Source organism: Heterocephalus glaber, unplaced genomic scaffold, assembly GCF_053883595.1.
Source record: "Heterocephalus glaber isolate CG9 unplaced genomic scaffold, H.glaber_assembly_v1.0 deba00001456, whole genome shotgun sequence".
NCBI lineage: Eukaryota > Metazoa > Chordata > Mammalia > Rodentia > Bathyergidae > Heterocephalus > Heterocephalus glaber.
The window spans coordinates 2,296,479-2,316,923 of NW_028258304.1; the positions used below are offsets into that span (position 1 = coordinate 2,296,479).

Below are 20,445 nucleotides of genomic sequence, written 5' to 3' on the forward strand. Positions count from 1 at the left end.
ATATTTTTTGCCTCCACTCCCTTGTGGGAATAATAAGTTCCATATGTATAGTTCCCCACTCCTCCCCCAAATAAAATAATACTTCCTCTTTTTCCTCCTAAAAGTGTTCCTTTCTGATTACTAGAAGCTGTTTAACAAGTTAAGTGTTTCCCTTCCTCCCTGCAGCATGATTTGTAGATTTTGATCATGCACCTTCTCAACATTTGTCTTCCTGGACTTGAATAGCATCCTAATTTTCTACAGCTTTTCAATTTCTTAAACAAGGTATCTCTTAAATTAAGATTTTAATTTATTATCTTCTAATCATGTGGCATTGGCTAGGTTATCTAAACTGTTTCCTTATCTAAAAATAGTTTAATAATGCTTGCTATCTATGGAAATTTTGATGTTTAAAAAGATAATTCAGTGGCCCTGCCCTTACCGAGGAGCACAGTTTAAAATTAGGGAAAAGGGTCAAATAGGGTCACAATTAGCTAGTTTTGGGAAAGATTGCTGAAGAATTAGTAAATCTATGTTCAAGGATTGTGTATACGGAAAATATGTGTAGAAGTTCTCTTAGCAAATTGAGCATCTTGGGGCTGGGGACGGTTGTGACAAAAATGGTCCTTTTCAGGCCAGGGATTTAGCTCAGTGGTGCTGTCACCTGCCTCACAAGCGCAAGGTCCCGAGTTCGATCCCCGGTACCAAAAAAAAAAAGGCCCTTCTCTTCCCCCACCCAATTCATCAAGTGGAATAGTAAGAGAAATTCAGCATTGTAGCATTGTGTCAATTATAGTGTAAATTAAGTGCAGAATTATGTACTTTTCTCTTTCACCACCTAATTAAAATAATGCTCCTTCTCTCTTAAATAATGGTACTGTTTCATATCTATTATTATTATATTTATTATTTAAAAGATATTCTCTGTTCTTGATTGTAGTAGTGAATGAGTTGCATGGTTATATTTATCTTATCTTCAGCACACACTCGCACTCCCCAAAAATAGCAAACTGATTTCCCCTCATTAGTCGGTGGCACTCAGATGAATTTCCTACTCCACCTCAGAGGTAGCTGGGATCGCTTTTCTGTACTCTGCTGACTTCTGCAGCTCATTTGCAAACCACCCCCCTAGTTCTTCTGGAGGAGTTGCCCTTATATATTTTCTTCCTCAAAGGGCCTTTCCTCTCTCTGGCAAAGGTCATTGGCATTGCCACACTAGATGCGCTGATAGTGCCCTTCCTCTTCAGGATCATTTATAAAAATTTTAAAAATAGTCCAAAGATTATTCTCACCAGCCCCCAAACACTGACAGGGCACAGCCCTGTTCACCAGTATCTGCTGGACAGGTGTCTGACTCCTGGACCATTTGCTGTCTACTCCCCAGCATGGCACTTATGCCTCCCTAGGGGAGGCCTCTGCCGAAGCCTTTCCTTCACACATGGCTAAGGTTGCAGGGTCACTCGTTGCCTCCTACCCTGGAATTCCATCCCTATAAACTGGACCTGATGCGGCCTCTCCTTCCCAGAACTGAGCCCAGCCCTGCAGGTAACTCTAGCTGACCTGCAAATAAAATGCAGGCATCGGCACCTCTGCGTACCAAGGGTACCCCTCAGACTTCCACTCTTCCCCTCACTTCACTGGAGGCTGCCATGGGTGCCTGTCTTCATTGAATGAATCTACTGCCTTTTCTTCCTGACACCCAAGAGACATTAGTCGGCTTTGCCATCGTAGTGTCTGAAAATATTTGGGCTCAGATTGCAAACCTTGGCTGAACGTTCCTATTGAAAAGCCAGACATGATGAAATGTCACAAAGTTAGCCATGATGCTTGAGGAAATAATGAAATGACTATAAATGATGTAAGCTTTGCAATGGTCAAACATGTTCACAACTTTTGACATCTGGGGAACAGAGTAAAGAGCTATGGCCTCAGCTGGCTCCCACCAACCAGCTTGGCAGAAAGTCCAATTAGGGCTGCTTTTCAGGGGTGATTGTGCTCAGTGGTATGGCTGCTACTCCCCCAGGAGCAGGGCTGTCAAAAGGCTCTATCCAGATGGTGTCTATCTGGGATTTCCTTGCCCCTCGATTGTTATTCCAGACCCTCTTCCTGTGGGTGGGGCTGGGCTCCAGATCCTATTAGTGATTCTGTGGTCTCTGAGCAAAGTTTCCACAGCTCCCCAGGCAGCAGTGGTGTGTGCAAGATATGCATTTGGTTCCCTCGGAGAGGCTCTCATAAATTTCATGACATCAGGAATTGAGAGCAGCTATGAAACTCCAGCTGCTGGCGAGTATGCAGTAGGAGGCCTGTTCTGAAAACCAGAACATTTGCTTTTCCTATCAGCTTGAGCTAATCAGATGTGGTGCCTGGAGGAGTCAGCCCAGAGTCCCCAGGGTGGGGGTCAGCCAGGCCCTGCCCTGCCCTGCCCAGCCCCACCCTGCCTTCACTTGCAACTGAAGGGACCTTCTTTGGAAGGCCTTTCTGGCCTTCACTGCCCACCTTGCCTTTCCAGCATGGTTGTATTATCACTTTCCACATCTAGGCCCTTTCCTTCCATCACTTGTTAGTTTCTTAAGTTTCCATAAAGAAGAAAAAGAAAAAATAGAGGAAGGGAGAGGGAAAGAATGAAAAGTAGGAAGAAAAGAAATGGAGAAAGTCTAAGAGACTGAATCATTGTTGGAGATTTTGGGAATTTGGGAGTTTCTTTGTAACTTTTATTTTGTAAAGTAACTAGAGGCAATTTTATTCCCAATGAGGAAACAGTACCCAAAGTTACTAGGCAAATCCTTCCTTTAGCCCTGCCCTGCCTCGATGCATAAAATGAGGTAAGGAAGGTACCTGGCACACAACAAGTGCTCAATACTAAGTGGTAGCCACCATCCCCTACCCTCCACAGCCTTCCCCAAGTTGCTTGCCTCCTGTGTCAATAAGAAGAGTCATTTATTGGGGCTGACTATGCAGTAGTGGTGGAGATTTTCTTTGGGTCCTAGTGGTACCTAAGACAAACACCTTTATAGGCTCCCAAAGAAGAGCAACAGATTTCTCCCCCATCACTTGTGGCATGCTTTGCACTTTGTATTAGTCCATTTTCTGTTGCTATAACAAAATACCTAAGACTAGGTACTTTATAAAGAAAAGCGATCTGTTTAGCTCATAGTTCTGGAGGTTCAAGAGCTTAGTGCCAGTATCTGCTCACCTCTAGAGAGGGTCTTTTGGCTATATCACAACGTGGTCCATGGCATCCTCTAGCAGTAAGACATATGAGAAGAAGAGATCACATGATGAAACAGGAACCCAGAGAGATCTAGGGGCTAGGGTTTCTCTTTTTATTATAACCCACTCTTGTGGAAAATAATTTGAGTCCAACAACAATTGTATTAATCCTTTCTGAGGGCAGTGCCCTCAATGACCTTAGTACCTTCCACTAGGTCCCACCTCTTAAAGGTTCTGCCATCTCCCAACACAGCCATGGGCCTAGGTCTCCAGCATATGACCCTTTTAGAGACACACTCAAGCCACATCCAAGCCATAGCAACAGGGCATTAAGAGAGTGCATTAGGACATAAGCTTGCACAGCACCTTGGCACTACAGTCCCTGATCCCTCCCCTCCATCTGTGGCTGGCTCACGCTGAGGGGTTCCAGTGAGAGCAGAGCAACTGCAGTGTGGCTCTCCCTTGGCAGTGTTGTGCAGCCTGCTCCTCTCTGACCACTTAAGTGCAGACCACATCCCCTGTATGAAAGCCTGTAACAAGCTCCATACCTGCCAATATGCCTATGAGAACAGGACACATCCCATGCATTGACTGTTGAATTTATCTGGATGGGAAGCCAGGACAGTACTCTGTGCAAAGTGTTTGAATTAAATGCTCCTTTGCAAGATGTTTGTAATCTACAGGAAACACATGCAACAAAATAGAAACAGTAAGCTTATATGTGTTTGTATGCAGTATGTACTTATATAGTCCTTGCTAAATGGTGGATTGAGGATAGGTTTTATTCTTCGAAATGGTTATTATGATACATTACTATTTTCAAAAAATTTCAAAAATTGTGTTTTATAATTAGGAAAAAGGTTTTTAATATATTAACAATTGTGATAATCAACTGGCATTGAGCTCCCTTTGTCTTCTCTGTGCCCTTTGAGTTGAGGTAGACTAGTGGAATCATGGAGGATTAAAAATGTGTGTTATAGGGCCGGGGCTTTAGCTCAGTGGTGCTGCCATCTGCCTTGCAAGCAAAAGCTCCTGAGTTCAATCCTCGGTAACAAAAAAAATAAAAATTAAAAATAAAAACATCTGTTGTAAGCATCAGGCTCCACACTTTCATCCTGGTTTCTGACTGCACAGAACAAACCTGTCATGTATTATCCACCATCTTTCTGACTGCTGCTTGGACTCTTCCAGATTTTTAGAGCTGTGTGAAGGACAGACAGTCAAGGTCAGACTGGTGGGTGCTTCTATGTGTGTCTCTGGGATCTGTTGAGGATGCTGTCCACCATACCACATGAAATTTCCTTCAAAAGCACTCACAGAAGAAAAATTCTCACTGACAACAGAATTGGGGAAAGCCAAGCCTGCCCTATGTGTGCATGAGGGGTATAATATCTATCTAATGAACCATGCATACTTGCTTAGACTTCAGGGAGGCACAGAACTATATTTACCACTCAGCTATAGCATGTGCACATGATTTTCTGATGTGTGCTTTGCAGATTAACCTGTTACCTGACTTCTTTGCTTTTTGCTACTCCTACCATTACTTTCCTATGCCCCAGCTCTCCTCTCTCATTGCCTAGCTCTATTTCTGTTTCTCCCTGTCCCCCTCTTTCCATCTCTCCCTCTTTCCCTTCCTTCTCTGTCTCACACCTTTTTCTCATTTGCACTTCCTATTTGTAGTGCCTATTCCTATAAAGCCCCTCAAGTCATTTATGATAAAATGCAAAGTACCCACCAATAGAATAATTTTGGCAGAGTCTACTCCTCACCAGACAATTTTGGAGAAAGGTAAGCACAGGAGACAGAGCCAGGATTTTCTTTAGTATGTTACCATTGACCGACACTGCCACAAAGAATCTCAGCAGATTCAAGGTGTTACTACCACACTAACACTTTAGTGTTTGAGGAACTGGATGAGGACCGGCTCCCAAAAAGATCCCTTGCAGGACCCCCACTGTTTTATGTTTCTGAGAGGCTGTTTGTCTTTCTCCTTGGTTGCTGGTGTGTTCCAAACATTAGTGTGCATCAGAACCATCTATAAGGCAAATGTTACTGTATAGCAATTCTGTCTCAATAAAACTGACTTTAAAAAAAATCACTGGGACCAGTGTGAGGGGAGAGGCATGAGGAGGAGACAGCCGGCGCAGCTGCAGGCTCCTTTGTTCTTCTGACCATGCCTGGGCCTTGCTGCTGGGAAGCTTCAGCCCCGTGACTCCACATAGTGCCAGCCCAGATTTCTATACTTCCAGAAAGAAAAAAAAAATCAACACCTTGCATCCTGGAAGTTCATTTAGGAGTCAGAAATTAGGGACTAATTTCAAATTTGGACATGGCTAATCGAGGAGCAACAAGACCTAATGGGCCAAATACTGGAAATAAAATATGCCAGTTAAAACTAGTACTTCTGGTGCTCGCTTCAGCAGCACATGTACAAACTAGTACTTCTGGAAGAGTCTGCTGTTGGCAAATCAAGCCTAGTACTTCATTTTGTGAAAGGCCAATTTCATGAATTTCAAGAGAGTACCATTGGGGCTGCTTTTTTCTAACCCAGACTGTGTGTCTTGATGACACAACAGTAAAGTTTGAAATACGGGATACAGCTGCTCAAGAACGATGCCATAGCCAAGCACCAATGTACTACAGAGGAGCACAAGCAGCCATAGTTGTATATGATATCACAAATGAATCTTTTGCAAGAGCAAAAACTGGGTTAAAGAACTTCAGAGGCAACCAAGTCCTAACATTGTAATAACTTTATCGGGAAACAAGGCTGATCTAGCAAATAAAAGAGCTGTAGATTTCCAGGAAGCACAGTCCTATACATATGACAAGAGTTTATTATTCATGGAAATATCAGCTAAAACAACAAATGTAAATGAAATATTCATGACAATAGGTAAAAAATTGCCAAAGAATGAACCACAGAATCCAGAAGCAAATTCTCCTAGAGGAAGAGGAGTAGACCTCACTGAACCTACACAACCAACCAGAAGTCAGTGTTGTAGTAATTAACCTCCAGTTTGAACTAGCTGGAATATTCTGCTTCCTAAATGTTAAATAACAGTGGAATTGGAGCATTTAACCAGCCCAGTATGACTCTCAAAAACAAGAGACTTATGATAGAGTCAAGTTTCTAATACAGAGTTATTTTAAGTGTTTTGAACTTATTTTTAATAACATGCATGTGTCCCTCTGACGAATGTTTCAGCAATAGAAAGAGAAAATGAGATCTGTGTATACTTGTTTCACTGGAAAGTTGGAGGGAATCGTTTCTCATCATTAGGGATAAAGACAAATGACTATCTGGACCCACAGTTAACCATTCAGTTTTTCAAAACTGGGACAGTAATCATCTGTGAAAAAATTAGAAATTATTAATTTGAACTTTCTGAAAAACATTTTTAGAAAGAGATTGTAAAGATATTTATGCTTAGTTACAGTATTCAGGTAAAGTTTCTTCTGTTATCTAAGGTACACATTCCACATTTTAGTAAGTTAACCACAAGAAAGCAGTTCCACAACTCCAGGAAGAAAATGAATACTAGTAGCATCTAAGTTATACCCGGTTCTTTTATTTTTCTAAATGGGATGAAGTCAAATGTTAACTCCACCTTGTTTAGGAATATGAAAACTAATAAATGCATTTTAATGCATAGTGTTCCTTTATGTGAGCTCTTCAACAGAAATGAAGCAAAACAGGTATCTGATTTTTTTTTAATCACTGCTGACCATTACATAGGTCTTGTTTGGGAGCAGGGAAGAGGCTTTTGTTCCCTTTGGATGTAATACAGTCAGTGCACTTACAATTATGTACATTCAAACTTGATTGCTTTTAATAAATGGTGATGGAAAAACTGGATTTCAAACTGCCAGAGATTAAAACTAGACCCATAACTATCACCATGCACTAAACTAAGATCAAAGTGGATTAAAGATCTAAATATTAAGACAGAAACACTAAACTTGCTGGAAGATAAGTTAGGTAGAACTCTTGAAGATATTGGCATAGGAAAAGACTTTATGAACAAAACCTCAATAGCATGGGAAGTAGCAGAAAGAATCCGCAACTGGGATCTAATCTTATTAAAAGGCTTCTGCACTGCAAGAGAAACCACCGACAGAGCTAACAGACAACCTATAATGTGGGAAAAAAATTTTAGCAGCTGTACCTCAGACAAAGGTCTACTGTCTAGAATATATAAAGAACTGAAAAAAATCAGACCCCCCCAAATTCAAAGACCCAATTCAAAAATGGGCAAAAATGGGCACACAAAGAAGTAAAAGCAGCAAATAAATATATGAAAAAATGTTCAACACCACTGGTCATTCAAGAGATGCAGATGAAAACAACACTGAGATTCCACCTCATCCCAGAAAGAGTGGCTGCTATCAAAAAATCAACTAATAACAAGTGCTGGCGGGGTGTGGAGAGAAAGGAATCCTTCTCCATTGTTGGTGGGTGTGCAGACTGGTGCGACCACTATGGAAATCAGTGTGGAGATACCACAAAGAACTAGGACTAGAGGTCCCATTTGACTCAGCTGTTCCCCTGCTGGGTATTTTCCCAAAAGAATTAAAAGAATCATACCACAGCAATATATGTGCACCCATGTTTATAGAAGCACAGTTTGTAATAGCTAAAGCTTGGAAACAGCCCAATTGCCCATCAACTGGAAACTGAATAAAGAAGATGTGGTTTTTTTATAAAATGGAGTACTACTCAGCCATCAAGAATGAGAAACTAGAGTCATTTATAGCTAAATGGATGCATATTGAGGCCATACTCTTAAGTGAAATAAATAGGACTCACATGTAAATACCAAATAGTTTCTCTGGTGTGAGAAACTGAGGGTGTAAATAAGGATTAAAAGGATTAATAATGAATAATTGATAATTTGAAATAGGAAGAAAAGGTCCAAAGGGGTAGGGGTGGTGGGAGGGGAAGGGGAAAGGAAAGAAGGGAAAGGAAAAATTATGAGAAAAGAAAAAAAAATGGAAACAAAGTCTATGTAAATAAGGAAGGGTGGAGGGGGTGAGGGGCGCACAGGTAATGGGGAAAAAAATGAAAACCAAAATACAAGCACCCAATGATAAATGTAAACGTATTGTATACCTAAAATGTACCAATAAAAGAATTTAAGGGAAAAAAACTTGATTGTTTTAAATTTTATCTTCAGCTGTACTCTAGAGTGCTGCATTGTAGCCTTCATGTATGTTTATTATTTTTCTGTAATATTTAAGAGTTGCTTAAAAGTATACAAAATGTACAGTTACTAACACAGCTAATTCTTTCTCTTACCCTTTGAAAAAAAGGGGCTTCAGTTCCTACATGGCTAGAACCATAATAAGCAATGTACCTGTAATTTGTAACATAAATATTGCAATGTTAGTAACAATCTTGCAGCCTTGTTTTTCAAAGTCCATTTTATTTATTTATTTTTTCCCATTAAGTTTATTGGTACATTTTAGGTATAAAATACAGTTACATTCATCTTTGGGATCTTGTACCTTTACATGAGTATCTTGGTTCTTGTTTTTCCCACTTTCTTTGCCCTCTACCCCCTCCACCCTTCCCTATTTGCAAAGACCTTGTTTCCATTTTTTTCCTTTTCTCATATTTTTTCTTTTCCCTTTTTTCCTTTCCCCTACCCCTCCCACGTCCCCTGCACCTTAGACCTTTTCTTCCTGTTACACAATATCGATTACACATTTTTTAAATTACAATATCAAGATCTAGGAGACATTACCACAGATTATACAGAATTTAAAAGGATATAGAAAGCATATTACAAAAATCTGTTTTGAAATAAATTTGATAACTTCTAAGAAGTACCTTGGAAGACAAATTAATGAAACTAACTCTGGAAGAAATATGAAATTTGAATAGCACCTATTAAAGAAAGTATATGCCTAGCTTGAAAACCTACCTATATGACAACAGCAGGCTCATAAACATTTTAACTGATAAATTATATCAAACAATTAAAGCAGAAAAAAGAAGGAACACTTCTCCCTTCATTTTAGGAACTCAACATTGTGCTAATCCTAAAACTGGATAAAGATAATAGAAGAAAAAAGTATGAACATAGATAGAAATTTGTTTAACAAAACAAACTATTAGAAGTCAGATCTGGCAGTATGTAGAAAGTGGTTTTGTTATAAGGATGACAGTGTTGGTTCAGCATTGGAAGATCCACCCCCAAAAGTCATCATTTTAACAAAGGAAAGGAAAAAGTCATATGGTTCTGTCACTAGTTAGAGAAAGAGTATTGGACTAAATTCTACAGCTGTTCATGGTAAAAGCTATCAGGAGACTAGAAGTAGAACAGAACCTTCTCAACAGATTAAAGACATGTACTCCATACTTCCAGCGAGAATGCCTTATATGAATGGAGAAGATACAATGCTTTCTCCTTAAAGGGGGGAACAAGGGCAGATATGCTTACTCTTTATCTGTCCATTAAACTTTGAAACCTAGGCCCCACCAAAATAGTCTGGCAATAAAATGACACAATTAGGATAGGATTGGCAAGGTAGAAGCAAAATCTTTATATGTAGATGAAATGATCATCTACAGAGAAAATACTAAGAAATCTCTAGGAGCCCCTAGAACTTGTACTTGAATTTAGCAGGATTAGAAAACACAAGGTATATATAAAAATTCAGGTCTGCGTATACTTGCTATAAATTAAGAATTGGATATTGAAATTTAGAAGTTATGTAGGAGTACAAAGGACCTAGAAAAGTTAAAAAAAAAAAAACAGTGTTGGAACACATTTACTACCGAATTTTAAAACTTCTTCTAAAGCTACAGTAATCAAGACAGTGTTGGTGTAAGGAAAGATATATAGATCATTTGAATAAAACAGAATCTAGAAATAGAACCACACATATATGGTTCCCTAAGTTTTGAAAGATTATTTAACATTAGCATTTTATAGAATATAAACTCGATTCAAGAGCCGAGGAAGAGATAGTGTTTTCAGCAAATGGCACTAGAACACCTGGTATCCGTGTATAAAAAATTAACCTCAACCCTTTATTTCCATACATGAAAATAACTTGAAGGGATCTATGAACCTAAATATGAAAGCCTAAAAGTATAAAACTTTAAGAAGAAATTATAAGGGAAAATGTTTATGAATTCAGGGTAGGCAAGAACTACCTAGTATACAAAAGACATGATGTATAAAAGAAAAAAATTGATAAATGAGATTCCATCAAAATTTAGAACTTTAAATGACATCATTAAAATGAAAAGCCCTTAAACAGACCATATTTCCAATGCATATAACCTTGACCAGAATATATAAAGAATTCTTAGAGCTCATTAATAGAAAACCCAATTAAAAAGTAGACATAAGAAGATGATAAATAGCCAGTATAGCACAAGGAAAGGTGTGCAACTCGAGAATCAGAAAAATACTAATCAGTACAATAATAAGATTGAATTATACACTCATTAGGGAGATGAAGTTAAAAGTTTTCAAAGCCTTGTCATGACTTTTTCTTTTTGTTGGATTCTCCCCCTTTGCGTTTAATTTGTCACACCCAATGGATTCATTCTGCTGGACTTCCTGGGGTTGTGATCCTCATTGTTTTTTTCCTAGGGTATTGGCTAAAATTTTTTGGAGTGCCAGTTTGATATTCATGAAGTTCCTGAGGTGCTCTTTATCATGAAAGTATCTTATTTCTCCATCAATTTTGAAAGATAGTTTTGCAGGGTACATCAATCTGGGTTGGAGGCTGTTTTCCTTTAGGGCTTGAAATACATCACTTCAAGCTCTTCTTGCCTTAAGGGTTTGCATGGAGAAGTCTGCTGTGATTCTGATGGGCTTTCCTTTGTATGTGATTTGTTTCTTTTCTCTCACTGCTTGTAGAACTTTATTCTTCTGTTGGATTTCTGGAATCCTAACTATTATATGCCTATGTGTACATGTTTTTTGATCAAGGCTAGCTGGAGTCCTATATGCCTCACTTATCTGTATGTCAAGTTCTTTTCCTCTCCTTGGGAAGTTTTCTGCCGTCACTTCTGTGAAGAGTTTTTTTATGTCATCTGCACTGTCTCCTCTTTCTTCATTGACTCCAATCAGTCTTATGTTATTCTTCTTTGCATCGTCTAGCAGCTGCTGGATTGATTTCTCAGGTTCCTTTACAGTTTTAAAGCAATTTTTCTTTTCCTGGTCACTAATTGCAATCTTTTCTTCTATATCTGAAATTCTATCCTCACACTGGTTCATTCTGCTGTGCAGACTTTTGATGGAGTTTTTAATCTCCTGGAAATCTGTTTGCATCTGTTTTATGGATTCCATTTGTTTCCTATGTTGGGATTCCATTGTGTTCCTCAGATCCTCTATTTTTTTTATCTGTGTCCTCTCTAGATTTATTAATCATGTCTTGCACCATGAGCAAAGTCTTTTCTGTTATCTGAGTAATTATTTCTGATTTCATTTTTCCCAGATCCTCTTTTGTTGCCAGTTCAGAGAGTCCAGGTACTTGAGTATCAGATTGTTCCATCTCGTTTCCCTTTGGGGTTGCTGTAGGTGATCCAGAAGTCTGTTTTAGAGGCTTGTTTACATGTCTTCTCATTTCCACAGGGGGGGGGGTTGCTTCTGGCGCCCACTTGGCTCACCTTCTCTGCCCTAGGAGCTTGGGATGGTGGCGGGGGAGCTTCCCTCCAGGTGCTGGGACCAGCTCACCTTCTCTGCCCTAGGAGCCAAAGTCCATTTTATTTTGATAAGTTCCATATATTGCACTAATTTTTAGGTATTTTCATTATATGAAATCTACCATGTGTTGGATGATTTACTCTATTTAAGTGTCAAACTCCTAGAAGACCTCTTGTACATTTTACAGTAATTCAGAATTAGCAAGGAAAACAGTTCACCAGTGTTTAGTTTTATATTGAGGTGCTCAGGTTGGAATAAAGTGGTATAAAAAGCAAAAAAAAAAATCACAGGGAGAGCTTGTCTTACAGATTCCCGAGCTCCCTCCATAGATCCTAAATCAGTAGGTATGAGGTGGGGCCCATGACATTGGTTTCTTTCTTTTTTTTTTTTTTTTTTTTTTGGTACCAGGAATCAAACTCAGGTCCTTGTGCTTGTGAGGCAGGCGGCAGAACCACTGAGTTAAATCCCCAGCCCGACATTGGCTTTCTAACATGCTCTAGGATGTGAAGCAACTGGTCAGTCCACAGACTGCACTTGGAGGAGCTGGGCTCAGAGCCTTGACGAGTGTTCTCCTCATGCTTGGTGGTTGTTCAGCACATTCATGATGGGGCTGTAATTCATGTCTTGCTGCTGGGTGACGTACATACATGACTGTCCCATAGAGCAGTTTTTTAATTGATTTTATTAGTAAAAAGACTGATTAAAGTGATTAGACCTGTTTGCACCACCAATGGTATAGCCACCCAATGGGACAGTCATGAATACACTACTGGTGGTTCAAGCCAGCAGGAACATATTAAATAGCCTTTCACAGAGTTTATCAAAAGATTTTTTCAACATGTACATCAAATTAGATCTGATTGTCTCTGGCTCCTTCACCTCCCAATGTTTGCCCCTTGACAACCTCCATGAGCACAGAGAAGCCAATGATGCGAACCAAAGCAACCCTTCTTGCCTCTATTTAGCATCCCCAGCATCTACTGCTGGGAGAGAATAGGGCTGTTCATCTGCCCCTGACCCAATCCTTGAGGTGACCGTAGTCAGCCAAGGGCACTGAATCACAGAAGTTCAGAAACTGCTGCTCCACAAGAGCTTGCACCCAGGACCCTGGGGCTAACAATGCCAGCTGGCTCCAGGCTTCTCTGCTTGTTCTCACGTGAAGAGAAACTGTCACTAAGGGGTGAAGGGGACATTTTGACTATTAGTTACACTTCACTGAACCTGGAGGGGGAAAGAGTGTCACACTATAGGGCTTTTACATAGGGGAGGGGGATTCATTAACATTTTAGGATTAAAAGTGAGGATACTAGGAGCCAACAGCTGAATGGTTTCTACCTGTTTTGTAGAGTGTAGAACTTAAGCATGACACCCACTAAACCTCAGAGCCACCCAGGAGGTAGGTAGACACTCCCTCCTATCTTGTAGATGCAGAAACCAGTAGAAGCCAAGCATTTCATATCCAGGTGGCAGAGACAGGATTCAAATCCAGGCCCCTCTGACTCCAAAGCATGTGTTTTTCACCACTACACACAGTCTTGCCTTCCATATCAAGGGCTCTGTTGTATTTTCAGCCTCTGCTTTTTCCACTAGAATGACAAGATTTCTAAAAGTATGATACTCCTAGAAGGAACTCATGAATAGAAAGCAACATGAGTTATACCTTCAATGATGGTCTAAAACTTCACAATAGGAAATGATCTGCCCTTTCTCAGTGTGCAAGAACTCCACGAACATATTTTTTTCCAAAAACTAAGTAGGAAAGATTCATTCTCCATATTCCCAGAATACAAGCATGAGTAGATCTGAGCAGAGAAGCAATGGAATCCACATCTGCTGTGCCATGGTACAGGAGCTACCAACTGCACCTTAGGGGGTTACTTAGAATGAGGCCGTGGGACAGAATAAGATAAGCCAAAGTGATGCCTTTGGTACTGGTCAATGAGCCTGGCAGGATGGTATGTGACAGGGCCCCTCTACTAGCTGGTTATTTTTATTCCTGTCTGAAAGCAGGAAAGGAAGCCCCTAAGAGGTTCAGTGCCCCCCCCCACCAGCCTATGAGCATTGTGGTGCCAGATCTTTGAATAGGACCTAACTCTGCCCCTTTCTGGCTTCCCCAATAGGACTGTGCTGCTCTCACATGGATTCCTTTCCCTTAAGTAAACTTTGTAGCCTCAGTCCTGGATCTACTACCAAGAGAAGCCCTGCTACCAATTTAGTGTGTTCCCTTCCCAGATTTCTTCAGCTCTAGATTTCATTTGCATTTTTCTACTTGAATTGTACTCTGCAGACCACATTAGAAACCCACTAATTTCACCTACAGTGTATTGTGAACATCCTTTGCATCATTAACTATTCTGCCTCTCCATCAATTTACTGACTGACTACAGGCTCCCTTGTACCATTCTGGTGTTTTGCTTTGAAAACAGATTTTTATGAAATCTATCTTTAAGAAAAGAAAAAGATCCCTGTCACTTTGCAAAAGTGAAATCAGGTAGCTCTTGGATTGAAACAATAAAATTGCTCTGGTATCTTTTGGATTACACAAAATCTTTTGAGGGAATTGCTTTATTTTCAAAAGAAAAAGCGAGAAAGCACATGTTGGGAGTGCAGTGTCCTGCATTGAGATTGGTTAGGAAGTGAGAGCTTCAGAGGGGTTGCCCAGTGGAGACAGGAAGTCCAGCCATCAGGGATCTACCATCCATAATAAGTAGGGAAAGGGTCATGGGGACACATGGGGCAGCTATGCCCATATCTGAACCCAGTGTTTCTTCTCTCCCCAGCAGAACCACCCGTGGCCGCGGCAGTGGTATCACATTTTAACGACTGTCCAGATTCCCATACTCAGTTCTGCTTCCATGGAACCTGCAGGTTTTTGGTGCAGGAGGACAAGCCAGCATGTGTGTAAGTGTTCCTTAGTGTACTGGGTTTCTGGGCTGGGATTGTTCAACATCTAATTAAAAGAGCATTTGCTTCCACAAGGCTTGCTGGAGGCTCCCAAGAGCACTGAAATTCAGCAAGTTGGACGATCAGAGCAATGGGCCAAGGGCATCTGCTTCAAACCCAGATTCCAGGGCCTAGAGACTGTCACCTGCTCAGGGAAGCTTTCCTTGAGCACCTTTCTTCCCCAGTCTGGCTGACCATGGTAATCACTGGTGGCTCTTAACTAACATGGGGAGACTGGAGCCTGGGCTCTGCATATTACCAAGCAGCTGGGGGGATTCCTGGATTCAGCCAAATAGGAAAATTTCTGCATTAAAATTAAATTCACTAGTTAGAGTTCTTAGAGGGCAAGGCACTGAGCTGGGTATCTTTGAATGACCAAGTATCCTATATGAGGTCTTTCCACTCCAGCAACTTTTCATGGAAGTACATGCATTCACATATGTAAGTGATCACAGAGCAAGGAGCAATATATAAATGTATAAATAAGCACAACGCCTTCCTGGCCTGCGGAGCACTGGTCTTGTGTGGGCTTCTTAAAATACTACTGACTTTCATCCCTGACTTACTGAGTCAGAATCTCTAGGAGTAGGACTGGAAATCGTGTTGGTTAAAAGCCACCAGTGATAGCCATGGTCAGCCAAGCTGGGGGAAAAGACACTTAAGGAAAGCTTCCCTGAGCAGGTAACAGGTTTGGTAAGTGTGGCAAGCAGAGAACTTGTTCCAGACTTGGAGTGCTGGGGTGGGGAGGGGTGGCCATTACAGGTCTGGTGGCTACAACAGAGAGACAGAAGGAGATGAGGTTGGAGGCCAGAGCCTGTCGGAAGTAAGCTTTTATCCTCCCAGCAGTGGGAGCCACATATGTTTCAGAAAGGGATGTTTTAAGATCATCTATGCATAGCTGAATGCGAGATCCATCCTCAGCCTTGGCACTGTGGATATTTGGAGCTAGAGGGCTCTTTGTTTGGGGGCTGATCTTTGCAGTGAAGGATGGTAGCTGTCTTCTACCCACTAGATGCCAGTATCACCATCTCTTCAGTTGTAACAATTAAAACTATCACTCCCCAGTTAAGAAGCAGTGATTATGTGAAATTGCCATTTTATAGGTCAAAAGTCAGCAATTTTGTATGGCCTAACCTAGTAATACCACAAATAATACTAACTGTTAATAAAAACTAATATTTATGGAACTTTTGCTTCCTGCCAGGCACTATTTGATGCACAATTTGTGTGTTAACTCATTTAATCCTCATAATGACCTCAAGAGTTAGGCACAGAGAGGTTGTGTTGTGACCAGGTCACATAGCAGAGCTTAGACTCTCTGGCTCCTGAAGCTGAGTTCTTAGGCATGAGGCCTAAGGGTGTTAGATGCACTAGCCCAGGAGGGACCAGGACAGCCTGCTGTGGTCAGCAATGGTGGGATGGCTTTCCTGCTCCTGAGAGGCAACTTGGTGCCTTTGAGCCTAGCTGGCCACCTTCCTCATGGGAATGTCTGCAGCACTAAGAACTTCCCCAAATGAGAGCCCTCTCGGCCCAGTAACACAAAGCACAATATTGTCATTATCCATGATTTTCATTCTTATTAAAATGCACATTAGAGGCCTCTGGGGGACTAATGGAATTGTTTTTATTAGTACGCAGGTCATTGTGGAAAAACACTAGCCCTGAAGGGGAGTTTGGCCTCTCAGCCCACATAGCTGAAAGCCTCTCTGGACAGCAGACAGAAGGCCCTCTCCCTGCCAGCAGGGAGCTGAGAGTCCGGCATGGGCCTCCCTGTGCACTAGGCTATGTGTTGGAAGATCTCCCTTGGGTTTTCTTCCCACCAGATCAGGTGCTAGTGTAAACGTCCAGAGGGCCCGAAGCCTGGAGTCTTGGCCAACAGACAGCCAGGCAATGACTGTACCTGTGGCTGAAACCCCACTGGCCACCAGAAGCTTCTGAGGCTGGGAGTGGGTGATGCTCTTCTATTCTCCCAAGTCTGGGTCCTAAGCCCTGCTTATAGCCCAAGGAAGATAATTGTCCATCAAAGTCACGTACCATGACATCCTAGGAATCAGGATGATCAGCCATCTCTCTCCCCAGTCACATGATAACTATTCCTGTTAGTAACAATAGTAAACTCTCAATAAAAGCCATAGCTTATGCCAGACATGGTACTCAGCACTCCGCATACAGTCTCTCATGAAATCCTTATTACTTCCCTTTCCACTAGGGACTATCGCCCTCATTGTAGTAGTGAGAAAATTGAAGCTCAAAGAAAGTAAGCAGCTTGCTCAGAGTCCCAGAACTAGAAGATGGCAGAGGTGAGATTTGGTCCAATCATTCTAGCCCCAAAACCCACACTCTCAGCTACTGTCCAGAGGGTACCCTGCCTCAGTTCTCAAAATTCACCTCAGATCACTAAGCTCATTTTTCCTGAGAAAGATGTTGGCATCTTCCCCCCACAGATAAACCTTCCTGCAGAGAAAGATCAGGGTTATTCCCAAGCTAAGTCCCCTGACCACAGGCTTATAACAAGTCCTTCATGTGGGCCAAGTGCATAGAACGAGAAACAGGCAAGACATCCTGGCTACCTGGAAAAGCTGACCATCTGAAGAACCTGTGCCAATGAAAATAATTAGCATCTCTTTACCTCAGTTCCCCCGCTGAATCTTGGTAGCCCAGTGACAGTGTTTAGCCCACAGACATGTTTTATGTAGCAGTAAGTGATGCTCCATATTGTACTTTGGTGGCTTTAATTAGTGGTCAGCATCTTAGAAGTCAGGTCCTACATGTCCCTGCAGAATAAGCAGAAGAATGGCAGCACTGGCTGGGACCCAGGTGTGCCCACCACCACCACAGACAGGCTTGTCCCTTCCAGTTCTCTGGTCCCCATCTCTCCCCAGTCCAATATCACTCCAATATCATAGCAGAATGCTGGTCCCCAGCACCTGCTGCCACTGCTGCCCTCCCTAGCCTAGCCCACTTGGCTCCCTTCAGATGCCCAATGAGAGAATACTTTCCCCTAAGAGGAGCAAGTATTCAGCCCCAAGACAGGATGATCTGAAGGCCCCTTCAGCTCTAAACATGGGGTGGAGGGGACAGATAATGACATGCCATCCCACCTGCTTAGCACTCTAAGACTACACAATCCAACAAGTCAAGCCCTTAGCCCTGGTCCAGGGCTCCATCCACCCCACTCCCTTGCTGGCTCATAAGCTCAGGAAGATAGAACCACACCTATACCTTCTTGTATTTACAGTAACTAGAAGAATGTTCTAATTAATTCCCACTAGACCAGAAACTCTGAGTCTGCAGGGGAAGCCAGAACATTCTGTCCCTGCTCTTAAGAACCACCCAAGCTTTGGGAAGCTGACACACACAACATTCTGGTCAATAAAAATGACATACCTTGAGGTACAGCCCCATCTGTCATGACCTGATAAAGAACCTATAGTGAGCCCAAGATCACAGCCTTGAAAGAGAGCGCTCTTTCTAAAATACTACCATCCTTAGAATCTCTTCCAGGAGAATAATCTTTAGGTTCCCAGAAAACCTAAAATGGCACTGTGTGGGGGAACAACAATTTAGCTCAGTGGTGCCACACCTGCCTCGCAAGCACAAGGTCCTGAGTTCAATCCCCGATACAAAAAAAAAAAAAAAGTTGAAACAAATAACAAATACATGGCCAAAGATAGTGAAAAACATTTATGCTTCAGATGAGCCCTGGATTGTCCATCTGCACATTTTTGTCTCCCTTTACTAAGTCTCCACTTGGTCCCAGCCATATCAGAAAACAGATGGGAGGAGAATGTGCCAAGACAGTAAGGCTATAGAAGTGTGATGAGGCTGGGGCACCAATTCTCCCTGAGGCAGATTCCTCATACTGTTTGTCTACTGCCTGTAGAAGTCGTCAAACAAAGGAAAACAGTCAGAGGAAGCCACCCAGGTGACAAGTTGTAAGAGTTCTCATGTCGGCAACCAGAGGCAACTAGTTTGAAGTTTCTCACCTGTCCAAATCACTCCTCAGGGACTGAGCTCCCTGACAGCTTTCCCATAGCAAAGTGTGAAAACACACTGTCATCAGCCAAGGAAGACATTCCACATAGCCCTGGCCACAGTACATTCTAGTGGAATCTGAACAAACAGAGAGATGCGGCCACCATCAGTTATAAGCAGGCTGCCCTGTGACCAAGACTCGGTTGGTGGGTTTGGGGAGGGGGAATTCCTGTGGGTACATGAGCCACTGTATATGGATCTACTGTCATCCCAACAACCAGCCAGTGGGGAAGGAAGAGCTAATTGATATGGCATCACTCACAACCACAGGTCTGGAGAAAGTGTGTGTCCCTGTTCTGGCCCTGCCTCTATCTAAAGCAGATGGGGTCACCAGGCAGGATAATGCAGTTAAAGGCATGGATTTGGAGGCCAGACAGACCTGGGCTAAAATCCAGCTGAGTCTTTTCATACAAATGACTTAGCCCCATTAAGCCTCAATTTCTTTGTGTACAAAATGGGAGTGCTAGCACTTTATTGGCTTGTAATGAGGACTCAGGGACAATATGCATAGAAAGTAATTGCTGTCCAAGACAAGATCCATTAGACATGTGGGACTATTTATATTAATTGATTTAATTAATTAAGATTTAGCTTCTTAGTTGCACTAGCCACATTTTAAGTGCCCAGCGCCTCGAGGTGGCTGATGGCTCAGATATAGACCGTTTCTGTCATTATCACTGAAAACTGTAGGAGATGGCCTTAGAGAACCTCCAAGGCCAGTTCCTATGAGAGTATAAGAGCAGGTGTTTGCTGTTGCAGCTGCTGTGAGCACGATCACCAGTACATCAGCACCACTATCACCATCACCATGGCTCAGGGACAGCATTAGGTCCCGCTGAGGGTAGGCATGCCATGCGATTCTCGGCCCAGAGCTGCAAAGGAAGGCCTGCCTCCAGCCACAGCCTGGAGAAATGATCACACTGAGTGAATCCAGCTCTTGAGAGGCCAAGAACTGGTCAGCCCAACACACGTGCCCTTGCATCTCGTGTACCCACTCCCATCCTGGCTCTCTGGGATTGTGCTGTGTTAAAGGCAAGTTAGTGTAAATCATATTTTTTAAATAGATAATAAATTTTTGTGCTCACTTCAGCAGCACATATACTAAAATATAATAATAGATAATAGATTTTTATTATCTCTAAATTTAAACTTATTTGTAAAACATTTCTAAAGTTATTTCAAATGCTGGACCGTCATATTGAAGACTTTAGCTTGGAACCTATGCCAAAAGACTTAGCTAATAATTGGGGTACTATTCTCCAGCCTAACAGTACATCAGTGCAAATAAAGATAACATTTCAAGAGCACTAAAAATATTCCCATCCTTTTCTCTACATTTTTAGCACTTACAAAGCCCTTCTTTGTGTCAGGTGCTGCTTATTGCCCTGTGTAAGATACTAACTCATTTAATGCTCATTTAATACTTTATGAGGTAGGCCTTATTATTATTGCATTTTAAAGATGCAGACTCTGTGGCACAGAGAAGTTAAGTAACATGCTCAAAGGCCATACAGGCAGAAAGTAGAGAAAGGGCTAGGAACCCATGACATTCTGGCTACAGAGTCTGTGCCATGTTGTCCCTACCTTTGAGAGTCTGTCCTTGGGA

At 41.9% G+C, this 20,445-nt stretch overlaps 1 protein-coding gene and 1 pseudogene across 1 annotated transcript in view; both read left to right on the top strand.

The window, feature by feature from the left end:
• The window catches only part of Tgfa (transforming growth factor alpha), a 105,272-nt gene that overhangs the window by 74,774 nt on the left and 10,053 nt on the right, over positions 1-20,445 (top strand). Inside the window, exon 3 of the mRNA XM_021262491.2 lies at positions 14,645-14,762. Within this exon, the coding sequence (XP_021118150.1) occupies positions 14,645-14,762 (118 nt within the window). The remainder of the gene's footprint in view (positions 1-14,644; positions 14,763-20,445) is intronic.
• On the top strand, positions 5,378-6,330 carry LOC101723957 (ras-related protein Rab-5A-like; annotated as a pseudogene).